At 39.5% G+C, this 25888-nt stretch overlaps 1 protein-coding gene across 4 annotated transcripts in view; it reads left to right on the forward strand.

The window, feature by feature from the left end:
• SLC38A6 (solute carrier family 38 member 6) overlaps positions 1 to 24264 on the forward strand; it is a 45740-nt gene extending 21476 nt beyond the window's left edge. For 3 of the 4 annotated variants that reach the window (XM_080394904.1, XM_080394905.1, XM_080394906.1), the window contains exons 7-16: positions 3621 to 3703; positions 4174 to 4232; positions 8973 to 9038; positions 9229 to 9282; positions 10832 to 10911; positions 11574 to 11674; positions 16034 to 16158; positions 16991 to 17135; positions 17263 to 17357; positions 18477 to 24264. In XM_080394904.1, the coding sequence (XP_080251030.1) occupies positions 3621 to 3703; positions 4174 to 4232; positions 8973 to 9038; positions 9229 to 9282; positions 10832 to 10911; positions 11574 to 11674; positions 16034 to 16158; positions 16991 to 17135; positions 17263 to 17357; positions 18477 to 18557 (889 nt within the window). In that variant the 3' untranslated portion in view covers positions 18558 to 24264. The remainder of the gene's footprint in view (positions 1 to 3620; positions 3704 to 4173; positions 4233 to 8972; positions 9039 to 9228; positions 9283 to 10831; positions 10912 to 11573; positions 11675 to 16033; positions 16159 to 16990; positions 17136 to 17262; positions 17358 to 18476) is intronic. The other variant, XM_080394907.1, reaches the window with a different exon arrangement.
• The last annotated feature ends 1624 nt before the right edge of the window (positions 24265 to 25888 follow it).

The raw sequence follows: 25888 nt of genomic DNA on the forward strand, positions 1-25888 counted from the left end.
TTCCAGTCTGTCCCCAAATTTAGCATATAACATCACTTCCTACTCTTTTGAATTTTATGTCAACCCTGTTTATGCAAAGTGGTTTTTCTTACCAAAGATACACTTGTATTGGGTAGGATCTGGAGGTCCTGCATGCATGCATACTACTCAAAGGGTTGTTCTGCTAAAAAAGGTAGTATAAACAACTTCTTGATGAAGGTGCCTATTTTATAACACTCCCACCAGCTTTGTTTGTCAAGGTGCTAGCACAGATCTTGCATCACAGATTGGATGTGAGCACCAATGAGCTCACAAACAGGTTACAGTGGTTTAACTGGTTATTACGAATTGTCGAAGCCATTGTAATTCTTAGTGTGCTGTCAGCACTGCCACCACCCATACTTTTTCCTGAGCCAAAATTACAGTTTGAGATGGAAATTAAGTTCAGATTTGCATTTAGAAAGCTGAAATTGTCCATAGGAATACTGACCCCAGCCCAAGTGGTAGGCTTATGTCAGCCCAGGTCTCGTCCTGTTTCTGCCTCTGTTACTGGGAGATCTTGCATTGATAAATGTTCATTTGACACAGTTTGCGGCCTCTATTCTTTGCCCAAGCAAATGTTTCAAATGCAATGGTCAAGCAGCATTCCAGGTACATGCACACAGATGACCTTCTCTGTACACCCACATCTATATTTCATATATTTTGCCGTATTAATTGCCGTGGTAGATCATAATATTTTGTTTCTGTACATTTATTTGCAGATGTTTAGAGTAGTTTCTTACTAACAGAGTTTTTGAATTGTAGGAAATTGTTGAACAAAAATAGATAATAAAATATCAAGCCTAAGTAGCAACTTATTTATGCAAGGAGCGTAAAGATTGACTAGTTTGATTAAACTTCTTTAGCTGGACCACTTGTTTCCAGATGTTGCTGCATGGCTCTTCTGGTTTCATTAAGTTGTTATAGCATCTCATACGTGTTCATTTGGGTGCAGAATTTATCTTTTAACTGTAGTTAGAATGTATCAAAAGTGTCAGTTAAACTATCTGTGAAGATATTTTATATGTATTAACCCTCCCAAGCCATACATTTGGGAAAGCCATTTAAAGAATGTTTTGCACATTGAATTTATTTTTATAGGTAAAGGTTAGCAGGTGTGCATGTGTTTGAAAGATTCAGAGCCAGTGTGTAATACATCTTCAGGTCTTTATCAAAAACCAGAAACATACAATGTGAACACTTGTTAATTGCGAGTTGAGATGTTGCAGTCTGTCTGCATAACAAGAATTCCACATAGTTTTCATGACATAAATGTAGTTTCAAATGAGGATTGTGTTAAAAAGTTGTAATTTGTGAGCCCTCTGTTAACATTTAATGACCCTGTCAGGAGGATATGATTGATGCAATTAAGTTGTCTTGCTTGTGTGTTATATAATTGATATGGACTGAGAGTAAGATCCTAATTTAGAACATATGAACCTCTTGTCCTGTTGCATTCAGGAATGAAATTAAAGCGATTTATAAATGTCTGCTTTTAGTTAAAATATGGGGGAGGGAGAAGGAGCATCTGCATGCCAAAGCATTTTCAGTAGGGTCAAGGATTTATATTCTGTATTTCATATTTGAAATGCTTTTACCATATAGGATTAAATTTGCAGATCACACTGATTTTCAAGGCAGTATCAAAACATTTATTTTGCCTTTGGAAATAAGTGTATTTCTACAACAGTATTTTGAGGAAAAAATGGATGCATTTTTTTATAATCGGTAAATGATCCGCTATTCAGTTTTTTGAGATGTTTTGAAATAAAAGAATTAGTATTCCAAAATGAAGCAATCTACAAAATTTTCTTTTTCCCATCAATTCACTGCAGTTTTCCTCTCTCTTTTCCCCCCTCCCCCCCCCCCCCGCAATGTTTTTTCATTTACCATAAAGTAACCAAAATATTTTTTTCTCTGTCCTGCTGAGCTTGTGAGCTACAATGGCAGTTGTGGATTTGCTGCATGTTTGGAATCAGGAGACTTAAACCAGAGGTCCCACATGTACACATAGTACAGCATTCATTGTACTTTCACCTACTGCTATGATACTGTTCCTCGTAATCTGGACATCCACCATACTAGATAGGAAAAGTTTTAAAAACACGTGGATGCTAAATGCTAACAACACAAACCTACTACAGCAGGGAGGTGATCTTGGCAAAGTTGCTTTTCACTGCAGTAGTAGTGAAATACTTTATAATACTTTTTTAAAAAAATTATTTTTTATTATTTTTTAATTTTTTTTAAGAATGATGTATTTTGAGTAATTTTTGATATAGACATTGTTGCTTGCGGAGTGCTTTGATTTTGATATAGTGAAGATGCCCTCAACCTTGAAATGTCTCTGTTCATTTATATTACATATTTTTTCAAATGAGTGACACAAGTGGTTGTCCACAATGTACGACAGCAGTTAATCTACATACATGGTAATTTTTCTTTAACACAGGTGTTGTGCTACTTTCCTTATGATAACTTGAGGTGCCGCCTGTTTATTAGGTGCTAACCATATCCTGGACTAAATAAACTTGAAGGTCAAAGGCCAAGGTGTTTATAGGTAGTAAAGTTGGAGGCTGATGTGCAAGATGTTTATCAGTACAGGATATTATGGTTATTACCAAGTTAGGGGGAGATGTTTCTGTTTCTTAACAACTTATCCATCTGTACCTTGCTCAATTTGGAGACGAGATTTTGATGCTTTGAATAGATTTCAAATGCATTAAAACTTCATATGCCTCTACAATGCTTTTTTACTATTTGTAGTTTTATGTTTAAATGCTATAGCAGATTTCATTATCATAATTTCCATTCCTTCTGTCCTTTAATTCTTGTGTGGATATATGCAAAGAGTAAGTGATCGCTTTGTGTGAAGTTAAAGATAAGTCCTCCTTATTGCTGTTCTTGCTTATATCACCATTGGACAGAAAACATAATTTCAAATTAACTGAAAGTTGATTTATTTCTTGTTTTCTTCTATTATTTGAATGCTGTGATGATAGGTGTAATGAAACTTGGGCAGATGTTTAGAAAACATAACTGAATTTCCAAACAGATAGGTTGGGTAGCATAGCTTTCTATTTCACAGCTCTCGGAAATGGTAAGCAGCTAGGGTCATGTAGGAGTAATAAACTGGAAGGGAAGTTCACCAGTAAGTGGGAATTGACATCGTTGTTTCTTCCAATTATGTAAATATGCAACTCAGTGTAATCCAATTCAAGATATGTGTAGAAGTACTATATAAGTACTTCTGTTGGAAATTGTAGAGTACAAAATACTCTTGCCCTCTGATCATTGCTTTGAATAAAGGCAGCGATTTGCATGTTGTGTGGCTGAGAAATAACTACACACATGAGACTTAGGATCCATGCAAACACTTGCCTATGGAACGTTGTCTGCAATGTTGGTTTGTTAGAGGATGACGCTCTGCATCCTTGTTTATCTGGGAGCTCTATTTTATGTCACTGTACAGAAACTAGGAATACAGATTAACGTAAATAGCACGTGAGACTGGAAATTATTTGTTTTTTCTTGCCCTAGTGATTGTTTTTTAGGACTCTGGAGCTTTTTGTATTAATCACAAATAGGTTTTCCAACAGGTCTTGGTACCTTGATGGGAGACTGCTGCTACTGATTACTTCAGTCTGCATTGTTTTTCCTCTTGCGCTTCTTCCTAAAATTGGTGAGTAATTAACGGAGGGTAGCGAATATTATTCTACTTTAGTAGCAATTACAGTTGAAGACTTTAAAACCTTAATGGGTTATTTATTTATTTTAGCTGGCAGGGGTCTGGTGATGGTGGGGATTACTTAAGTTGTTGTAGTGTGTTCTGCCTTCCAGCCCTGCCTAGTTAACCTATTACTTGGGTTGCAGTAGTATTTTGTCTGCAATACTAAAATAAAATCTTTACAGCAGAACATTAAAGAGCTGCATTTACTTACAGCATGCCATTAGTGGTAAGCCAGTTCTAATTCTGCCCTACAAAACTACATAAATGATCTGTGACAGGCAGTTGGAATGTTGTTATTCTGAGTCCTAAGCCCCAGATACCAAGCACTGTAATAGAAAACATGCCTAAAATGTAAAGCTTTAGCTGTACATTAGGATCACTTTCCTTATAAATTCTCTTTTATTTTTACTGTTATTTTACAGGCTTTCTTGGCTACACAAGTAGTTTATCATTTTTCTTTATGGTGTACTTTGCTCTTGTGGTAAGTTAAAAATCTGTGCACAGCTTATCTATTTTTTTTTCTTATTGTTTGAATGTTTTCATAAGCCTGTTTTTAAATGAATTGTCTTTCCCCTCCCCCCTTAACTCTTTATGTGAAATTTAGAGATTTCCTTAAGTTCAGTATGTGCTTGCTTGGACAGATTACGTTTATTTTGCTGAGGCATGGAAATGTGTATGAACTTTCAAGCATGTGAAAAGATTTAAAATAATTATATTTTGGACTGGTAAATGTAACAATATTTTTGTTTTGCTGACGGTGCAGTGAAGGGAGCTGGCACATACACTTTTGTTTCCCTACTGGTAGTGGAATGGAATTCTGTTTTCTTAGCTTCTAACTAACTGCAACTAGTGCAGAAGAAAATTTAATATACTCCAAATAAATTAAATTTACATGTATAATGGAGTGACAGAGTTCAAAAAAAGGCAAAGAAAACTAGAACTTCATTAAGGCATTTTACAAGATTCATTAATACGTCAATGACCTTATTCTTCTTTCCCGCTGAAAGGAAAAGTTTTTCTCTGAGCCATATGGGGTTTTTTGACCCTGATGTTCACCCTCTCAAGGCCCTTGTGAGGTTGATGTTTCCAAATACCAAAATTGAGACCTGCTAGGCAGATCTAAGAGGGAAAATGTGACTTTAAGTTGCACTGTTGTTCTTTTTACAGGGAAAAAGTATGTTAATGCCCATGTGTAATACATAGTACAACCAAGCAACTCACACTCTGTCATCTAGGTATAGAAACAAGAATCTTATTTGGGACCCTGGAAAAAATGTTCCCCCGCTCCCCTGTCATTCTGGCTTGCATTGACTTGCATTTAATACCTGTTTTACAAAGGGATAAACAGAGTTGAAGGCAAGTTGAACAAACATGCCATCCAGGAGACCAAGGCAATCCATTAGGAACTAAACCATGTGATAAAACCAAACTTCAAAGCTGTCAAAACATCTCCCTAGGGTATCCCTGGAGAATTGCAGTGTTTGTAGGACCTTGGGAAGTATTCTTCTTAAGCTGAACATTGAGGAGCAGCCACAGCCTCTCCAGAGCTAATGGAAATGCAGTTGTAATATTTATAAATTGCCTTAACTTTTGACCCCTCTCTTAAAATTTATCTTAAAAAAAAAAAAAAGGAAAGAAAAAGCATGAACTGTAATGCTGAAATAGGCCTTAGGCTGAAGCTAGTTGCAAGCATTTTAAAACAAATTCAACTCCTGGATTTCAGTGGGAACGTGCATGCATCTCTGAAGAAAGCTGTTGTAATGGGTGAATGCATTTGAAAACAATGTTGGGCTCCAAAAAAGCAAGTGTGTAAGCAAAACTTGTGTGCAGACACGTCAAGCTGGGATGATTTAAGCTAGGGTTTAGTTTTGATTCTCTGTCAAAAAAGTAGGTAGAAAGTGCTAATGAAAGAGTATACAGACTACTGGATTTCTTATGAAATGGCTGAATTTGTATGCTTACTCTTTGTTGTTAAATGACAAAGAAGCAGCCACAGTAAATCTAATTGAGGTCAAAATTATGGATGTATTAAATATCTAGTTATGGATATTTAAAGAAAACTAACATTCTTCCCAGAATATTCTCTGTGACTTCTTTAGGCACCAAAACTCAAAGGCATTAACTGTGGTTTAGTTTTTCTATCTAATTGCTTTGAAGTGGGTGGTATGTGCTGTTGAAATGGTGTTTTAGTTTGCACAATGTTCATTTCTGTATGGCAGATAGGTTTTAATTTGTTCCAGAAGAAAACTGTGTTAGTCATATGGAAGTAATACAATTATATTTTGCATATACAATAATTCTGTGCATTTTCAAGTGCATACCATCTGTTCAGCTTTTTGCCAGCAAACTGGAGTTCTAATACAGCCTGCAGAAAAGATAGGTACAACAGACAGCATGTGTCTTGGTCAGTAGGGTCTAGTGAGTGCACTGAGCAAAAGGTCTAGAGACTACTCTTTGTTCTCTGTTCTCTGCTGTGGGGCTTTGGCAGGTCACATTATCTCCTCTCTGTGCTTCAGTATTTTCCCTTAAAGTTAGTGTAGTGTTTGTAGTCCTCACTTCGAAAAAAGTGAAAACACTGAGACGAGCTGATCTGGAAGAAAAAACAAATATATGTAACTATTAATTCAAAGCCAGATTCTGTGAGGTCCTGAGAACTTTTGTTTCTGATTGTTGAATACTTCCCTGACTTGAATCCTAAGTGAAAAGAAATTAAATGTGATCGTTAAACTTTTTTTTTATTGCCTCCCCTCTTGCTATATTAAATATTGGTGAAGAGTAAAGACAGATTTTTCTTTTTTTTTTTGTGGAGACAGCCCTATTGGTAGCCTGTTCGACAAAGGTGTTAATGATTCCTGATGGTATTTTTATAAATCTCTTATGTTCCCAGAAGAAAATGTGATGCAGATTGGGAACCTGCCATATGCAATGAATGATGTTATGCACAGAGAGCCCCTCTTTGCTGAGTGTTGTCAGTACTGCTGGAATAAAGGGATTCCTGTTTTCCCTCAACAGGATACAGAAAAGCAACATCACTGAGAATATTAGAACATTTTGAGCCTCTATTTTATTTTTTTTAGCAATGCTTTTGGTGTGGGTTTGAAATACCCTGTTTCTACTAGGATCTCTTTGGGTTTTAGGGTTTTTTCACTTAAAACCAAATGTTTGTTATATTCAAAAGACAGCATTTACATGAAATAAGTTTAAAGTTCCTGAGGAAGATTGTGCTGCCTGCATGACTGCCCAGCTAACTGCCAACTTAAAAATTTCTCCCTGTTGTACGGGGATCTCATTAGACTACAATTGGAAAGCCAAACAGATTTGAATAATTAAGCAGGCAGGCAAATATAACTACAGATTTTAAATGCAGCTACTGCATTTTATTTTGTCTCCTTTTATTTCTATTTCAATCTGTCTTTAATCTGTATTTATTTTATTTTAGAAAAAATGTTCTTCAGCTTTTTTGGTTTGGCTTGTCTTGCCCTCCCTCTGCAGTGTTGGTATATAACTTTGCTGTTTAGCTTGCAGGAAGCCCTGCCCCCCACCACTGCCAAGCACACTTTACTTTCCCCAAAGCTTGCCCTTTAGCTTTATGCCCCTTTTCATTGCTCAGGAGGCCTATTCCAATTTTAGCCGGAGTTCCTACAAAGCCTTCTACTTTGGAGCCTTCAAAGCCACTCCTTTATTTCCCCTGTCTGAGTGCCTTGAAATACAGAGAGATCTTCTTGAAAAATTATTTTGCTGCCTTGCTCAGCCTTATAAATGTCTTCAGCTAGCCAGCAAGCTTGGCCTTCCTGGGGAGGTAGCACAGCCATGCATCCCTGGTTGCGGTCCTACAGCAGCAGTAGTCTGCATCTGTGTCTCAGCTCACAGCTTCTTGCTGCTTAGTGCACAGGGAAGAGACGAAGCAGGGGAGACACATGTGACAGTCACGCACATGTGTGATACAGGCCCAAGGTGCATTGTTAGTGTTTGGTCCTTTCCTCCTCCTCCCTTGATTGCTCTTAGGTTGAACTTCTTGGTATGCTGCTAGCATGTCCTTGTCCCTTCTTACACCCTTCCTTAGATGAGGTTGCAGTTCACACTGCACAGAGGGAGGCAGTTTAGCCAAGCGATAAGGGAGCAAGAACAGATCTCCTGGTGTAAAGCAGTACCAGTTTAGCATCAGAACCATGGTTGGAGGATTTCCATTGAGAGTCCTTTTTCACAAAGCTTGCAGGCTGCTGTTGAGCAAACTAATACGTAGTTCTGCAACTTGACTTGTCATAATTTGTTCTCAGTCATGCAATTTAAGATGTGTTACTGCCACAATGGACTTAGCATGCTGTGTACCCGCAGTTTCCTTTCCCCACGTTTTGTCCAGAGGTAGCATTTATTTGTTTCTCCTGGCACTGGTAGCAAGAGGGAGCATCTAATCCTTATCCGTTGGAAAACACCACTTGGCTGCAAGCAAGAGCTAGTTTTCTGAGCCAGGAGAAGCGCTCTCTTCCATGTTATTCTTCTCGCGAATCTGAGTCTTTAATTAAGTTTTTAATTATTTGCTCTAGGCTTCAAAAGAATTATAACCGCTGAAGCCAGGCAACTACAATAGGAAATTAATTAGGGTGAGGAGAGCAATGCAACTATCATTTTAAACCAGGTTCCTCAAAAAGGAGGTAACATTTCTTAATTTCCCTTTGATTTTCAGCCCTGTTACTTGGCAGTCCCTAAACCAGCAGGGTGTAGCTAAAGCCCCAATGACATTCTGGGACAATGATTGCATTTATTGTTTTTCCTTTGCTTTCTAGTCCAAACCATATGTTTCTGCCTTTTAAGATTAGCCCTAGGCTCTGATCTATCTCTGTTAAGGGCTTGTCTACTTAGGGAAAGAGCCTGGGATAGCGAACACAGCAGCTATTCTGCACGGGAGGCAGTGAGCGTGGCACACAGAGAGTGAACGCAGGGTGCTAGTTGTATTTCAGTTAATGTCAGAGCTCATTTCCATCTAGCACCTCCGGACAGGCATGCCATAAGGCTGCCAGCTGTGCAGAGTAAGCAGCTGTATGCAATGGCACTGACAAGTTCTGCTGTCGTGGCCTAACTATCTACCAGTCAAGCCTGTTAATTTACTATGGGTGTAGCTCCCTGCTTTGTATATGTAGGTAAAATATCAGACTGTTTGTATATCTAAATTTAAACTGACTTTTAGTGTGTCATTCATACATTAAATATACGGTCTTTGCAGATTATGATAAAAAAATGGTCGATCCCTTGTCCTCTACCTCTAAGCAGTGCCATAGAGACTTTACAGGTAAAGTGCATGCTGTTTTGAAGTTCTTCTAATTTTATTAGTAACTGTAATACTTTTTTGACATTAACACTTTCAGAATCACTTGTAATTTAAATTCCTTCTTTTCTTAATCATCACAGAAATGAAAAAGTTTCACGTCTGTGGTTTGGGTTTATTCTTTCGTTATGCCATTTTTTTGCGTTTCTTACAGGTTTCAAATTCTACTGGGGATTGTAAAGCAAAGCTCTTTCATCTTTCAAAAGAGGTAATCTCTATTAACAATATGCAAACTTAAAGGGGGTTGGTGGTTTTTAAAGAATGGGGTTTAAACTCTATCAAGGGTAAGCTATTCTTCTGTAAAACTAGTTATAGGCTGTTGAAATATTTCCTATACCTGCTGCCAAGTGGTATCCCGGCTCACTTTTTCTTTTTTATATGAAGACTGGCTGTCCAAGTTAGCATTTATGAAAACATTTTGCAAGTATGACCAAAGTATAAAGTATAACAGATGCAGCAGTGGTCAGCCTCATGATGCAGTCAGATCAAGCCAACTTAATATGCCTTCAGCTAGAAGTCAGTGCTACTTGGCTGTATGCACGCTTTCAGTTCCTGGTGAAGTAGAACAGGTTTCTTGAAACTGCCTGGGCCTTATCTTAGTTTTTTCTTACCTGAAGCTTAATTCTTCAGGCCTAATGCAATCTTGTGCATTTCATTAAATGCCAGCTCTGGTATTTGTTAATTAATGTGGCATTTACATCATGTCACCACCCATCAAGGCTGGTAGGAGAGGAAGTATCATGTAGAACTCCAGGCTCTGTGGAGTGAGGAGAAACAGAAAAAGGTAAGAATAAATCTGGGATAGGCCTGTAGTGTAGTGGAATTTAAGAGGGACACAGTTGCATTTGTCAGAAGAAACAAAATCCATCCCCACCCTCCCAAGAAAAAGAGAAATAAAGAAAATAAAAGCTTGGGCAATGCAAACATGACGTAAAAGTTATCTATAGATCAAAGAAGAAATTTTGCTTTGACCAGAAATACCTACTTTGAGGTTCTGGCCTTTTGTGCTTTGAAGAGTCTTGGGACTCATCTTTATTTTTAAATTTTAACTTTATCAGTGGAAAGTGCACATTTTTGCTAGTATGGGCCCGATTATGTCAGCACAAAGTGTTTGTTAATAGTTCAGCTTATTCCACTTGGCAAATGAATAAGCTGTACTAGATGATTCATCTCTTCTGTTACAAGTTTTTGGAATAATATACCACTAATTGTGTGGTTGCAACTTTAATTATGTAACTATCTTAATATGCTTTGACATCTAAAGTTTTATATTTTCTGGATGTGGTATTCAAGTTTTTGTGAAGGAGTAATTGAAAAATACTGAAGTCAGGGTGTAGGAATCAGTAACTTGACAGGTAGCTATGGGTATTAGAGTTTATAAAACTTCTTAGAAAATTTCATGAATGATAGATACACTGGGTCTGGGACAGTTCCTGATCTTTCTGCATAAGCATTTGACCCCAATATAGCTAGAAAAGAATCTTTCAGTTGTTGGCTTACAGACAGCGTGATTTTTCCTGGTTGTACAATAGTAAGCTATGACCACCACTTGAAGTACTAGTTGAAAAGGTCCATTTTTTTGTTGAATGATTCAGAGGTGCCATTCAGTGTTGTAGAGATTTACCTTAAAGCATTAATGTGTAAAGGTTTCCACTGACTTCCAAGGCTTGAACTAAATTCTGAATTCATCCAGATATTTTTCCAACCATCTGTAAGAGCAAACAACCTACAAGATGTTTTTCTTCTACTTATTTTAGAGTGCTTATGCAATACCAACTATGGCCTTCTCTTTTCTCTGCCATACCTCGGTTTTACCCATCTATTGTGAGCTCCGAAGGTAATGTATGAAAACACATGCAATATTAAAATATAAAGATAGTATTTCTGTAATACTTTCTCTAACCCTGGATAATTTTTATTTTCAAGTCAGTGGCATCAAACAATGCAAGCTAAGTAGCTGTCATGTCTTGGGGAAATGTACAGTTGTAGTCTGTACTGGCTTTTCCTCTCTTACAGGAGAGAAAAGTAGCAAATATGGTCCCATCATCAATGTCAGTACATTGTCCTGGCCTGGCCAATCTGGAGAAAAAAGGTCATTTGCTAAGGTACTTACTAGTTAATTTTTATTGCTGTAACTGAATCTGCATTTGGCCATATCTGATTCAGTGGGTTTTTTGACCCTGTTCCTGGATCTAAATATATATCATCTTGTATAAATCAAAATTTTGATTTATATCTATCTCTGGTATCTCTAAATTCCTCTAAAGATGAGGAAAATGAAGTTGTCTGTATGAAAAGTGCCCTTTAATTACAAGATTAAAAACACTTTAAAAACCACTAAATATTACTGACAGCGCAGACCTCAGCAAATACTCAGTAGCCATAAATTAAGACAATGCTTTCTAATGAACGGCAACTTGCCATGTAGATTACATTGTGTTTTAGTAGTCTGTAACACAAGGTCAAGCAACACTAATTTTCTGGCTTTTTGCATTTTAGTCCATCCAAAAGTAGAATGCAGAATGTAACTGTCACAGGAATTGGTCTGAGTTTCCTAATTTACTTTATGTCTGCTCTATTTGGGTACCTGACATTTTATGGTAAGTATATTCTTTAAGTACTTTTTAGAATGAGGGCTAATAATAAATGGTAAATGCGTTCTGTCTGGAGTACTTCAGCCTTGTTTGTGCATTGATACACATGAATCCTCAGAAATCTTCCTGTGAAGACTTAAGAATGTGCCTAACACTGCAAAGTATTAGTCTCGCGGACCTCCCAACATGTAATGTACCTAAGCTTTGCTTAGTTTATGCCCTAAAATGCTATACAGACAAGATACTGGTTCCTAAACTGTAGCTGGTGGTCTGTTGATGTTTTCTAGTGCTATGTAGTTAAGATTACTGATGGCCACTATATGTTGGACTGTATAATACTTCCATTTAAAAGCTGGGAATGGATTTGTCATGGTCTATGAGAGATTTAGAGATCTGATAGTAGTCTGCTTGTCCAACAAGTTTGAAAGGTCTCTTGTAAGGCTATATCTTCTAGCTAAGTTTATCATTCATTAACCCTGTGATATTCCAGCACATGTGTAGTCTCTCAGTAGCACTGAGGCCATTACTTTTTTATGAGGGGAATTGGACCCACAGCGAGCTAGCCCCAATGTTGGGTAGGCATGGAGGTTTGCAGCATATTTTCCCTGTCGGATACAGCTTGAGTACAAAGCATGTATGGCTTCTTTCTTTTGTTTTTATATTTTTACAAATTAAATGCAACTAACACTAGCTATTTCACTAGAAATCTGCTGGAAGTGGGGAAAAAAATCCCCCACGAATCATCCAATTTAGAAAAGCTTTATTTTAAAGGATAGCACAGAGTGACTTGGTACTACAATACCTCTGTTTACGTACAACATAAAGACAAACTACAGAACTCTGGAAAAAAATTGACAAGGAACATAAGAAAAGTAGAAGGCCTGGATCAGAGAAAGTTTGAGCCTTGACTTTAGGGGAAGGCAGTGACATAAGACTAGGGAAGGATTTAAAAACTGGAAAGGATAAGCTTGGAGTTGGGCTTCCTAGCACATGCTTCTGCTCTTCAATAATTCGTGTTGCAAGCAGTTCCTCAGCCAGGGATGGTATCTGTCTGATGGTCAGCTAAACCAAGACATGCGTGTTTTTTAGAGGTGTTGTTGACATAGTGCTTGATGAAGTAAGTGTACCTTCCTATTTAACAAACAGAACTGGGTGGGTTATGACACCTGCCTTACCAAAATCTACAGACAGAACTGGGTGGGGTATGACACCTGCCTTACCAAAATCTACTGACATCTTTCATTTTAATTTGTTGTGGAATTTACATGGCAATGTGCTTCAATACATTTATTACAATTATCAGTACAATTTAATAACTCTGCATTTGGACTTTAGAATACTTCGGAGTACAATTTTTTAATTGAGTTTAAACATAGATGACTTTATCTGGTATTCTTGCATCTCCCAAGTACGCAGAAAGATTGAAAACCCTTATCTACATAGTGACCTTTTTCTAAAGGTCTGTCATAACCTTGGCAGAAGAGGTGAGTGTCTGTTTCATAGAGCAGTTTTGGTATCCTGTAATATAACATCACAGTGTGATACCTTTTCTAAGAACTACCGTTTGGCTCTGTATCCTGCTGTAAATTTGTGGTATGGTGCATTTTGCTCACATAGTACACGTCAAATTGAATCACCTTTGCTTGGTGATCTGTCTTCTGGAGCAGTTTCATACAAATACCGTCACATAAATGCATCACAGTCATCTATGAGGATTCTTCTAATGTCTTCTGAAAACTCACCCTTTTAATGACATTATCACATGCTAACCTGTGTTGATTGGAATGAATAAAAATTCTTGTAAGGGATAGTAAGGCAGTAAGACAAAGTGTTCTGATGAGGGTTTCCTCTCAAAGTGTTCTGTATTTGGATCACGGGGTCGAGATAGTGTCTGACAAAGCACTAAGAATATTCGATTTCAGCAGCTAATAATTCCAGATATCTAGGGAATTCTGCACCTTATTTCCCCAAGTATAAGTGTATGTCTGACCATAATTGTCTGAAAATGTTTCCTTGACACTCAGAATCCTTTGAAAAATCATATGGCAGTCTTGAAACCCCTAATAACATATAGGCCACTATTACTGTTTCCTGACTGTCTCCGTGTGGTTTGTAGGAAAATATGATTTGGAGTGCCACTCTGAGATCAGGTAGTGTGGGATAACCATCTGTCTCCAGATGAGAGCTCAAAAAGAAATTAAAAAGAAAAAAAACCAAAACACAAAAGAGGTGGGTGGGACAGATCCAGGGAACAGAACAGTGATAGTTGCAGAAACCAGACCAGTTCCTTCTACCTTCACTCTCGTGTTTATTTCTTTGGGACAGGAGCCTGTCTTGACTGTAGTCTTTTAATCCGTTTCACTGGGAACTTTTCTGGTGTTCTGAAAGCCTGATTTCTTGTAGTAGCTCTTGGACTCAAAGAGCCTGAAACCCTGGAACCAACAGTGGGTGCCTGTAAGAGAGGGTTTGGGTTGCTTGCAAACTGCTTCTCCTTTTTTCACTTTTTGGTTGTCTTGTTTAACTAATTTCTTTAAGTATTAGAGAGAATCTGTTCCCTGTTCCTAGAACAGCAGTCTGAGAAAATGTAAACCCTTTTATTTTAAATTGAAAACAAAACAACAGATAAAGAGTTCCCTCTTTGAAATGAGACGTGCTTCATCTTTGTGTGGTTCAGATGGTTTGAAACTTTGGTTTCCAAAAAAGCATAGAGCCAAGGTGTGCGAGGAAAAAAAAAACAACCCAAAACAGCCAGGGCAGCAGACCACTTTCAGGGCTCTGACTTTTACTGTTAACTTAGTAAAACTTTTCACCTTAAAGGGGCAAAAGTCAAAGGTGAAGGATTTATCACTGATTCATCACATTTTGCCTCCATTCTGCCTTGAATCGTACAAAAGTAATGCTTCTGATGGTGTATCACAGCGTACAGTTCTACAGTAATTCCACAGCAGAGTCAGTTTTGCAAAGCTAAATGCGCTTGTGGTGGGATAGCACATGGAATTGCTACCGCTGAAGAGAATGGAGCTGTCATTTGAAAGTGTTTGGCCTGGTTAGGTGCGATGCTGGTTGTCATGGTTTAACCCCAGGTGACAACTAAGTACCAGACAGCCGCTTGCTCACTGCCCCATCCCCGCCCTGAAGGATAGGGGGGAGATCCAGGGAAAAAGAGAAAACTTGTGGGTTGAGATGAGAACAATTTAATAATTAACATAAAGTATAATAATAACAATTGTCATGAGAAGGAGAGAGAGGGAGAGAGGAATAAAATCCAAAAGGGCTGAAAACCCAAGTGATGCACGGTGCAGTTGCTCACTGCCAGCTGACCAATGCCCAGCCAGTCCCTGCGCAGCGATGGGCAGGCCTGGCCAGCCACCCCGTTTAATACAGAGCGTGACGGTCCATGGTATGGAATATCCCTTTGGCTGGTTTGGGTCAGCTGTCCTGGCTCTGCTCCCTCCCAGCTTCTCATGCCCCTCCAGCCCTCTCACTGGCAGGGCCTGAGAAACTGAGAAGTCCTTGACTTGGTATAAATGTTAAAAACATCAGTGTATTATCAACATTGTTCTCGTACTAAATCCAAAACACAGCACTGTACCAGCTGCTGAGAAGAAAATTAACTCTTTCCCCAGCCAAAACCACGACACCAGTGCAGTCCTCTGTTGTCCTTTGGGTACTGTAAGAATCCAAACTGACAGCCTTCAGGTGTCCTTGTGTTGTGCTTGTCTGCTCATTTACCATAGGGAAGAATCAGTCTCCATTGTCAATAGTTTTTGTTTTTTTTTTTTTAAATAAAAAATATCTTTCTCCATGTCATCCAGCAATATATTGCTAAGTATAGCCAATAAAAGCACATACCCTAGCATTTTGAACATTTCTTTCTTCCTTTAAATTAGAATTGGAGCTTTTCTTTCAAAGCATGAAATTTTACCTTGCACGTCACTTAATGTTTCTGGGAAAGGAAATGCAATTCAGCCAGTTTAGCAAAATTAATTTGTTTCTGGTTTCCAGTTCAACTGAAAGAATCTAGTGTTGACTATTTCAGAGACATAGAACGAGTTTTACTGTATACTTGGCTTCATGTCGTATCATCTTTCTTTGTAATGCTTTCTCCTTCATATGTGTATCTTCTCTTTAGGTAGCTTTGGCTTCAGCACAGGCTTGACAGAGCCTTGCCTCCTGAAGTTTTTTCAGTTTTCTCAAAGTTACGTATACTAGTGTCTCAGTAATGCCACAGGGATGCATATGTGCAACCCCCCTTACTCAGTGTTAGTCACAAGCAAATTGATCAATTTGAATGTAAGCTTCATATGTGTTTCTAATTATCTTAGTTCTCAAATGGTTAACAAAGCAATTATATTTTTTTTTCAGACGAAGTGGACTCTGAATTACTACAAGGTTACAGCAGGTACCTGCCACATGATACTGTCATCATGACTGTTAAACTAGCTATACTGTTTGCGGTGCTTTTGACAGTCCCTCTAATCCATTTCCCAGTAAGTACTCCTAAATGTTTTGAAGCTGGCAATAAGCAATGGTAGCGCTAATGTTTTGCAGACTGCAATATTTGAGTCACATCTAGTCTTGTGTATCTTAACTTGCTTGTCAAGTGATTGATCAAAGACCACATATTTGCATATGTTCCATGAGAGCTCCAAAATAACAAGTAACCACTAAGTTAATTTGTGCTTTTGAGACAGATTTCAGATTAAAACTAGCCCACTGCATTGTTTTTAATTTAGAGAATTCAGAACTTCTAAAGTTTATTCCGTTTGATTTCCCACCCACCCCCACCCCCCTTAAATTGAGTTTTGCTGACTCGGTTTTTCCTTTCTACATGCACGCACCCGCAAACAAACACACTTATACTTGAAAACTCAATTTAATTGTAAATTAAAACCACATATTGACCTATTTCACAAAACCCCACCTACTTCAGTTTATCAATACCATGGTAGAACTGAAAATTCATTCATTTAGGACCAAAAAAAATTGTGCATGCGAAACTATGTAGCGTATAGATTACGTATCAGTTGACAGTACACTGAGATTTGCTACATGATCTTCCAGACCTCCTTTTGTCCCTACAAAAAAGAAATTCCTTAAAACTAACGGCGGTGTGGTAAATACTGCTTTAATACTAGCATAAACTTTATGCTACAGAAAACCAAACCATTTAACTATTACTAAATTTTTTGCCTTTTTGTTTTTAACATTTTCTTTCAATCTGGAATAATGTAATTCTTAAGTTTATGAAGTTGAGATAAGGTCAAAATATATGTATGTGTATGTATTTACCCGTGCAATGTTTCTCTTCATGTTGTGTAGGCAAGGAAAGCTGTGTTGATGGTATTTTTCTCTCACCTTCCTGTGTCGTGGATTTGCCATATCCTTGTCACTTTAACACTGAGTGCAATTGTTGTGTTGTTTGCAATGTACGTGCCAGACATTAAAAATGTATTTGGAGTAGTTGGTAAGTTGTGGTGGTGGTTGTGTGTTTGTTGTGGTTTTTTAACTTTTCTTCAAAAAATTCAATGTTGTGATAAGCTAATACACTTCAGTCTTGCTCTAAGTGAAGTTTTACTTTCTGTTCTTTAAAGGTTCAACCACATCAACATGTTTGCTTTTTGTATATCCTGGACTCTTTTATCTTAAACTTAGCAGAGAGGACTTTCTATCACCACAGAAACTTGGGGTATGCTTTTTTTTTAATGTGTGCGCATTATATTTAAACGGACTCATTTTAGGTGCATCTTACTGTAGAGCATGTAATCCAAGGGGCAAAGTTCCTGGTTTTGTTGCAGTTCACAAAATCAGTGAGCATTTCCTTTTATCCTTCGTGATGGCTCTAGTCTTTCTGAAACTCCTTCACAAGACATTTTGACTAGTATGTCCATATGCTGGACTGTTGATCTGAATACATGCTTTTCCCTATAGTTTTCAGATGTTGACTTTTAATCCAATTTCTCCTCCGTTTTTACGCATTACTCTGATGTTGTCTGGGCAGTTGGGACAAAGCCAAACTGCATTTAAGCGAAACAGTGTTTATGCTTGTTTTCTGTGTAAGCCTTCTCAAAAACATCTCCCCCCACCCCCTTTTATTTTTTTTCTCCTCTTTATGGTTTCTCTCTGTGTAGTATGTTAAGTCCTCGTTGGAATTTGTGCAGCAGCCTGCTTATTGCACTGTAACTGGTTTGTCTTCACTTTAACCACTGCTTGGCAGAGCAACTTCATGACACTGGGTAAAATGCTGACAAGATGGTTATACGTGGTCCTTCTGTTATTCTTATGATTCATAAGGCTGCTCTTCTATTGACAAAGTAGAGAATCTTAAAGAAAATCTAATCATGATGCTCTCTGACCGTTTAAAGTCTCGACTAGTTCAAACAGATTTGGGGCCTTGTTATACATCAGCAAGCTACTGTCTCCTGAACTGTAGTTTTATTACCATCTGGCTATTCAAAAATGTAAAGAATCCATTGTAACTTTAATTATATTTTCAAGTAAAATGCAAATTCAGTTTCCTAATTCATTCCGAGTTATAAAGGGCAGATTTTGCGGATGGATGGTGTGAGCAAGCAAACCAGACTGCTCTGAGAGTTCCCAATGAAACTATCCCAGAGCAGGCTTAGCTTCGTTTCCCCCTAAGCAGATAGCTTATGATTGAAGACTGTGTAATTTGAAACATTAAGTATTATTTTTAAAGCTCTTTAAACCTGTTTTTACAGGTTTATTTAATCGTTAGTTATAAGCCTTAGAAATGTAAAATGCTTCCTTCAGTAAAACATTAATCTTTGCTTTTCTTTGTTCACAGGCATGTGCGTTGGTTATATTTGGCATTTGTGTTGGCCTTCTTAGTTTAGTTCTAATAATTTTCAGTTGGGTTGATCAATAACAGCCGATTGTCACTGTCAGAACTGAGCCTCAGAAGGACAGCGAGAACCAGAGGTGTGTCAAAACTACTGAAACGAATGCTGGACATCCTAAAGAAAACACTGACCAAAGCTGTCTGTGGAAGAAATAGAGCTCTTTTTCACTGCGTTAGTGATGCTCCTTCTTTAATTTTGCATCGCTCTCTTCAATTATTGGTCAATTAGTCTTCGTCATTCTAAAATACTAGTTTTTAATTTTGTAATCATGACAAGTAAAAAGGTCTCTTGAGAATTTCTGCAACACAAAAATGGTTTAGTGCACATGGTGAACATGACGTGCGTATATGCACATGTTATCCTAAGCCATGAAAGACTTCTGTTGCTTGAATAATTTCTAGAATTTCAGCCAGTCATATTAAGAACTTCCTGATTTCAAATGCTTACCCTCATTTATCCTAACATGGATCCAGAAACCAACTGCCTTAGCCCAGTTTAATGGGCACATGATAACATTTTTAAATTGTTTTTTGAAATGCAGTTTTTACACCTCATACTGAAGTCACTTTTAAATTAGAAGGCTTTGCCCATCTAGCTTAATAGCTTTTATAGTAGTATTAGGGAGTATTTCCATTTTGCAGTTAATAACAGACATTTTTCAATGAATACCTGCTTTTGAATATTATTTAGTGTGCTTCACTCTTCCTCCCAGTGAAAGACACTTTTTCTTTCTTACTCCTATTTTTAAGAGTGTTTCATATTTGAAATTGAGTATTTCTGTACTTTATGTACTGTTGTGTGTCAGAGAAGGTTTGGGCTTGAAAGGTGAAGTTGTGTCTCTGTTCAAGACAAAGGAATTCTTATGTTTATGGAATCCTAATTTTACCTCGGATCTCTGTATACTTCCATGTACCCTTTCATAATTCCTTTTTTTTTTTCCTAAATGAAATGTGAATGCAATTTTCAACACCAACTGGGCTCTGTTAATATGGTATTAAGAGCACACCACGGAAGTTCCTCATATTAGTAGAATGAAAGCAGTGGCCCATATCATGGTAAGGGTTTTAAAATTTGTTTCTGTCTATAGCATCCAATTCCTTTAAAATAGCCTAATCTCTTCAGAGACTTTATGCTCTATGCCCTAAGGGAGCTAAGCCTCCACAGAAACGGCTTGTGTAAAGTTAAGAAATTAGGCCTGAGACCCAAATCGCAGGATTTAGACAGTGGGTAAGTTCTTAATTATTTCCAGATGCAGTATTTCTTTTAATTTAGCTTAGTACTTTTACATCTGAGAAGCAGGAATAAGACACAAGTGAATCATAGCAAAGTAATACATTTATGTAAAATGAAAGCAGCTAGTCAGTGACATTAAAATTAATTTTTCTGTCTGTAAGGTGCACAGTTAGCACTTCAGTTTGACTGTTGCTAGAAAGTCTGCTGAGACAGTTCTGTTAACATGCTAACTTACGTTTACCAGTTGAGATATGGGAGATGCCCCACAGCCTGGCATTTTTAACTTCTTGCCAGTGGGTCTGTGCTATTAACCTTTTTAATTAGTTAACATTGGATTTGAAAAACAATGATTGATGTGCCAACCTTAACATAACACTGACTGAATGTGCTTGATCCTCACCTGTCTAATAGGGAGGAACAGTGAATAACAGGGTTGGAATCACTTTCTGTGTTCCTGAGCTGACAAACTAGGATTTCTCATGCTAATAGATCACCCTGCTCTCTCAGGATCCAGAAGATACTTTTCATTTTTGATGGATGGCCTGAAGGCACCCAGGTGTTGCAGCTTGGTACTGCTTCAAGAATCCTTTCTGCCTGGGGAATATCCTTCTATTACGAGTTTAATATAGACGTGTGTGGTGAGGCCTGGGAACTAACTCGGAAGTTTTGGTAGGATCCCAAAGAAAAGGATCCCTGGAAAAGACTGCAGTTATTTTTATTAAGTTTCTAGCAGGGGTTTCATGAGTCAAGGTGGGCCATCTAATGGGTTGTCAGTACCAGAAACAGCACGTCTGCCCTTGGCCAGAAGTTCACGACTACTTCTGTGGCGCTGGCAGTGGCTCCTGGTTGGCGTGTTTAACTTGCAGGCGTGACTTATGATTTGTGAGATGTTACCTGCCAGAGAAACGAATGGAGTGAGCTCCCTTCAGTGAAGGGGGGTGGTAGGTAGGAGTGGGACTACCTTTTCAAGCAGCAGCAGCAGCCATTAGGTAGCACGTTTTTCTCATAAAACCTCATGCTTTACCCAGCAGTTCTGCTTCAGCAGGCTGAAGTGTGCGCGTAGGTGATGCCTCTGATGTGAGAGTTCTCTGGTATCCTCTGATCAAGGGATCGGTCAGGCTTTCTCAGCATTGTGTTAATGTTACTGGTTGAGGATTCCCATCTTGCCTTTAGTCTTGCAGTTCTCCCAGCTTGTGGAACTCTTGATAACCAGATGTAGCTGCCTTCCTGCATGTGGCTGCCCTCTAGCAGCTGTGTTTCACAGGCTTCATTACACCGTAGGGATTCATCCATGCGGGGCGTCTCTGGCAGTAGTGTAAAAAGCTAAATACACACCTTATAAGAGTGTACCTTGAGAAAGCAATGACAGCTGTACAGGAGGAAGTGATTTTGTCTGATTGAACCAAAGCTTTTTAGAAAAGCAGGAGAACTTCATGTGAATGAACTGTAGTATTTTCTTCAGACACTAGAATTTGAGTATTTATTATAAATTTTATGGAAATTGTCCTATAAGTATTACTCAACAGTATGCTACAAGAGCATATGATAAATGAGAAACATCACTGCAGTCACTTTATTTTAAACTCTAACCAGCAAGACTTAACACTGGAGGCTTAGATTATCTGTGAAGGTACAGAAGGTTGGCAAAGTTCTGCTGAGCTTTTGCTTTTTCCTCCTCACCCTGAGAAAGCCGAGTCTTGCCATGCACTGTAATGCTCTGTGTGTACACAGGCAGTTGGGTTTGTGTGCATCATCTTAAAAATGTGACTGAGAAAATACCTGAAATACAGTGTTAATTTTACAGTTGATTCTGGTAATGCTATGGAAATCACTACTTTATTGGCTTTTAATCCCTGAGTGTTATCCTAACTAGCGTGGCTATTAACTAACTGTCTTAATAGTAGACTTTGGAATGATGAATGCTAGTGTTTGGAGTTAATACTTGATGAGGATGAATGAAAGCAATTCACACCTCTGCTGGAGCTCTATTATTACATTCTGGCTGCAGTGCAGAAAGGATAGCAGCATGGGGGGTTACAGAATGTGTATTATCTTTCAACTGAAAAAACATTAGAAACACTACTACTTTTGAGTTTCCATGATACATAAAATATGGAGAGAGAGAGAGAGAGAGGGGCAGAAAGAGAAAGAATATCTATTTCCGAATTTAGAAAAAGGTATGAGTGTTTTCCACAATGAAAAAGCAGAATAAGGACACTATAATTTATTCTTTGCATCTCCCACATGCTGTTTGTTGTGTCTGTGTAAGGGTTTCATTACAATTGTGCACTTGTATGAATTTTTTGAGCAAAACAGGCCTTTGATCTGCAACTCTGCTCACTCAAATGCAGATAAATATGTTGTTTACAGATACATTTTTTCTTCTGCATTTCCAGTTTTATAAATTTCGGTGGCTCTGTTTTATTACCTGCTGTTAGCATTTTCCAACCTTCTTTTACGAAGATTTGACAGGTGTGGATGAAGGGGCCTGCAGCATTTCTGAACTCGCTTGGAAAGGTTGCCTGTCCCCAGCTGAACAAGAAGAACAATGTAGGAGCTGAAAATTAATTGGTTGCCTTTGATTTGTTTTCTTTTTCTCCTATTTCTGTTCCTTGTCCGTTTGAAGGCTGCTCAAATTTCAGGTGGACTGGTAAGCTGGGTGTGGAGAGCATCTTTTGTAAACAGCGTTGTAGGAATGAGAACTGCAAAACAAAGTGCTCTGAACCTGTCTTTGTATTGTGGCAGATGCTTATGGCTTCTTTTCATTTTTCTAAGCAGTTTGTCTCTTAAATACATTTCTTTTCATGGCATTAAGTTTGTTTAAAATTCTCTTTGGTGTTCTGAAAATTGAGACACTGAAACTGCTGTTCTCTCTTTGTCCCTGCTTTCACCTTCCCTGTTGCTTCAGTTTTGCATCGCTGTCAGTTACAGGGTACTGAGCAGGGACATGCCGTTAGCTGAACAGCCCAAGTGATCATGCGGGGAGCGCAGCCTGGGTGAGAGGGTGTGGATCAGGGAAAGCACTGCTGTCTGTGCCCAGCAGGCTTCATTTTCACCAGGTGTCCACCGCCGCTCATCGCTGATGGTCAGTGCTAGACACAGACCTTTTTGGTGTGCCCGTCTTTGTTCTTGTGAGAATTTGTCTTTTGGAAACACGGAGATGTCTTAACTTTGTAACGTGGGAAGCCTGTGCTGATGTGGAGTTCTTAGATCATTTATTCTGTGTGTAATATACTCAAGGTGCCATATTTCCTACCCTTGCAATCCTCCTAATGAGGGTGAAAACACGATGGTGCAGTGGGATCTGTCTGGAGCTGCTAGGGCAAACGTTAAATCCTTGAGCAGCTCGTAAGTGCATTGTTTGCATGAGGGAGAATATGGGCTCGTGCGCTGTTACTGTATTTCTCATGCTGCACGAAGTAGCATTTTGGTGTTGATCTGGAAATCAGTGCTCCAGCAGCTGTAGTCCGTGGGGGGTGCAGGGGAGCTGCCAGTCCACGCTTGCCTGTTGTGAGGCTGCTGGCCTCTCCTTTGGACAGCAGTGAGCAGAGTTACAGATCCGTGTGGGTGTTTTGCCTGACCCGGTATGGCCGATCTCATTTAAAATAAATTCCTAAAACTGATTTTGAGAATTTTTTGTGAAGAATCTGAAGCGCTTTTGTTAGCGTCAGCCAATGCGTATTCAGCGTCATGTGTGGTATGTGAGGATGGCAGCGTGTCTGTCGTGGGTAGCAGTGTCAGCGCCATCCCCGTGATGGTGGAGGGACACCTCCCTGGCAGTCCAGCTCCTGAGCCAAGGGGAGGCTCAGGATTCAGAGTCCTGCCAATTCAGCAGCCTGGGGTCTTCATGTGGCTTACCCTGATAGTTCTGTAAAATATAGACGGGTGATGGTATTTACCAATGCATCACTACAAATACTTGAAGATTTATCAACTTGTTTCCACGTGTCCCTACTTAAGGAGATGAAAATACTCTGATTTCTGTAGCGGGCATCCTAACGTGCTCTCTAAAGACTGAAATTCAGATCAGTCCAGGAGCTAAAGTAACATTGATAGTTGTAGAACTCCTTTCCCTATCAGATTTGATTTAATGCTTTACCTGAAATTGCTGTGTTACAGCTGGCTCTCATGTTGAAAGCAGCAGTCGTAGATGCTCTACGTACTGAAAAACTTTGACGCGTTTACTGCTACTTCCTAATGACTGCTGGTGGGAGAGCGTTTTCAGTATTACAAAAGTGCTGCCTAATTTCTACAGTTTGTGGTGGTGGTTTTGGTATTTGTGTTTCAGTAGTGATCATCCAACCATGCTTCATGTGCAATTTGACTTCTTTTAAGAAGTTAATAATTATCTGTATGTAAAAATTGCTTAGCTCGTGTCAAATCTGTATGTTGTACAACAGATTTCCAATTTTGAGTTCTCCCTTCCTCCGATTTCCTGTGGAAGAGCCAGGGCATGTTCCAAAAAAAGCAGAAAATAAAGAGCAGTACTTGTATAACTCATGCAGTTGTCATTTTTGCTTTGTCCGTAACGTGCCTGCTTAGTGAAATACCGAGGGTTGTTGTCTCTGCAGTTAGGTCCTCATGTTCAGGAATGTTGCTGCTCTAGCCCCAGCTCGGGCTGCAGCATCACTCTCCCAGGGGAGGGTGTCATTCTTAAAAATCATTCCCAGTCTGGTAATGGTGCCATACTTGTGCAGTTCCAAGTGTTCATGTTCATCTGTGTACTTGTGTGCGATCCCTGCTCTGTTACGCAGGTGATGTCTTGCAGCACCCAGCTTGAAATGGATGCGTGATGTCGTCCGGGAAGCTGTTAGGAATTGCTGCCCCCAGACCTGTCTGCTCTCGGTGCTTCATTGCCCTGCGAACCATGCTCTCCAAAACACAGAGGATGCAGAAAAGAACTTGTCAGCTGCAGTTCTCACTGGACATCCTTTCAGGTGTCGGTTTCATGGACCGCAAAGCGTGCCTCTTCGGTGCTGTTCTGCTCCCCTCTGTAAAACAAGAGGCCACGGGAGAGCTCTCGCAGGCTGTAGCCCTGCAGCGTGTTGCCCGACGCCAGCACTGCCTGCAGGCTGTGGACCCCGGGCAAAAAAACTGCTCGTGGAAACCCCTTTGGGAAGGGCCGGCGTGTGCAGCAAGGTGAGGGTCAGCTGGGGAAAAGGCAGACCATGTCGTTACGGGGTAGCAGCGGGAGGGCTGGTGGTTGCCCTCGAAGGGCTCTGGAGCAGGGGTGCGCTTTTTGGTTGCGGATCGGGATGCTCTCCTATAGCTGTGACTGGCAGCCTGCGAGCACAGCTCCAAGTGCTTTGCAAGGTCTAAGGGAGTCCTGAATAGAAGCAAAAAATGGGGAAAAAAAATCCATTGTTATTGTGCTGCTGGTTCGATTCCAGAGCTGTATGAATGCTCACACACGTGGAAATGAGTATCAGCAAATTTGTATTCGTTTAATGATGTTTGCCCCGACTAAAACCGGTACCAAATAGCCAAACCCCAGCTTTTTCAAGCGTGATGCAGAGTTTTGTTTTGCCTCGCACCAGCTGCTGGTACCTGGTTTTGTTGCCAAGTGGGTCCTGTCCATGCTGGCATCTCTCTTGCCTCCAGCATCACTGCTCGCATGTTCGTGGTTTATACAGCAGCCGCACGACGCCAGGCAGCTCTCCACACCTGGTTTAAATTTAAAGCTCGTTTGCACATGATGTCACACTTTTATTGTCAGCCCAGTGAAGGTCAAGACAGTTCATTTTGGGAAGGTTTGCATTGTTGAGCCTTTACAGTGCTGCCATTAATGCCTTCGCCATCTGACTTACGTCTCCGTTTTCTGGCATGATGTAATTGAAGCCACTAGATACATACGATGAGTGGCAAGGCTGGTGCAGTGGCTGATCAGCCCAGGTCGCAGAACTTTTCTGGAGGCTGTGGGTGGAAATTACTGCTCCACACATCATGTAGCAAATCATGCATCTGGCCAGAGGAGAGTTAACAAGCCCTGGAAGCTCGGGGTGGTGGTTACAGGCTGTTGCCTTTCAGGAGCCCAGTCTTGCCGCTCCATCGACCGGAGTGGGACGGTGTTCCCAGGAGCACAGTCTCTCCACCCTCCCAGGTAGCTCCACTTGATAATGGGATT

This window comes from Falco punctatus, assembly GCF_963210335.1.
Source record: "Falco punctatus genome assembly, chromosome: 7".
NCBI lineage: Eukaryota > Metazoa > Chordata > Aves > Falconiformes > Falconidae > Falco > Falco punctatus.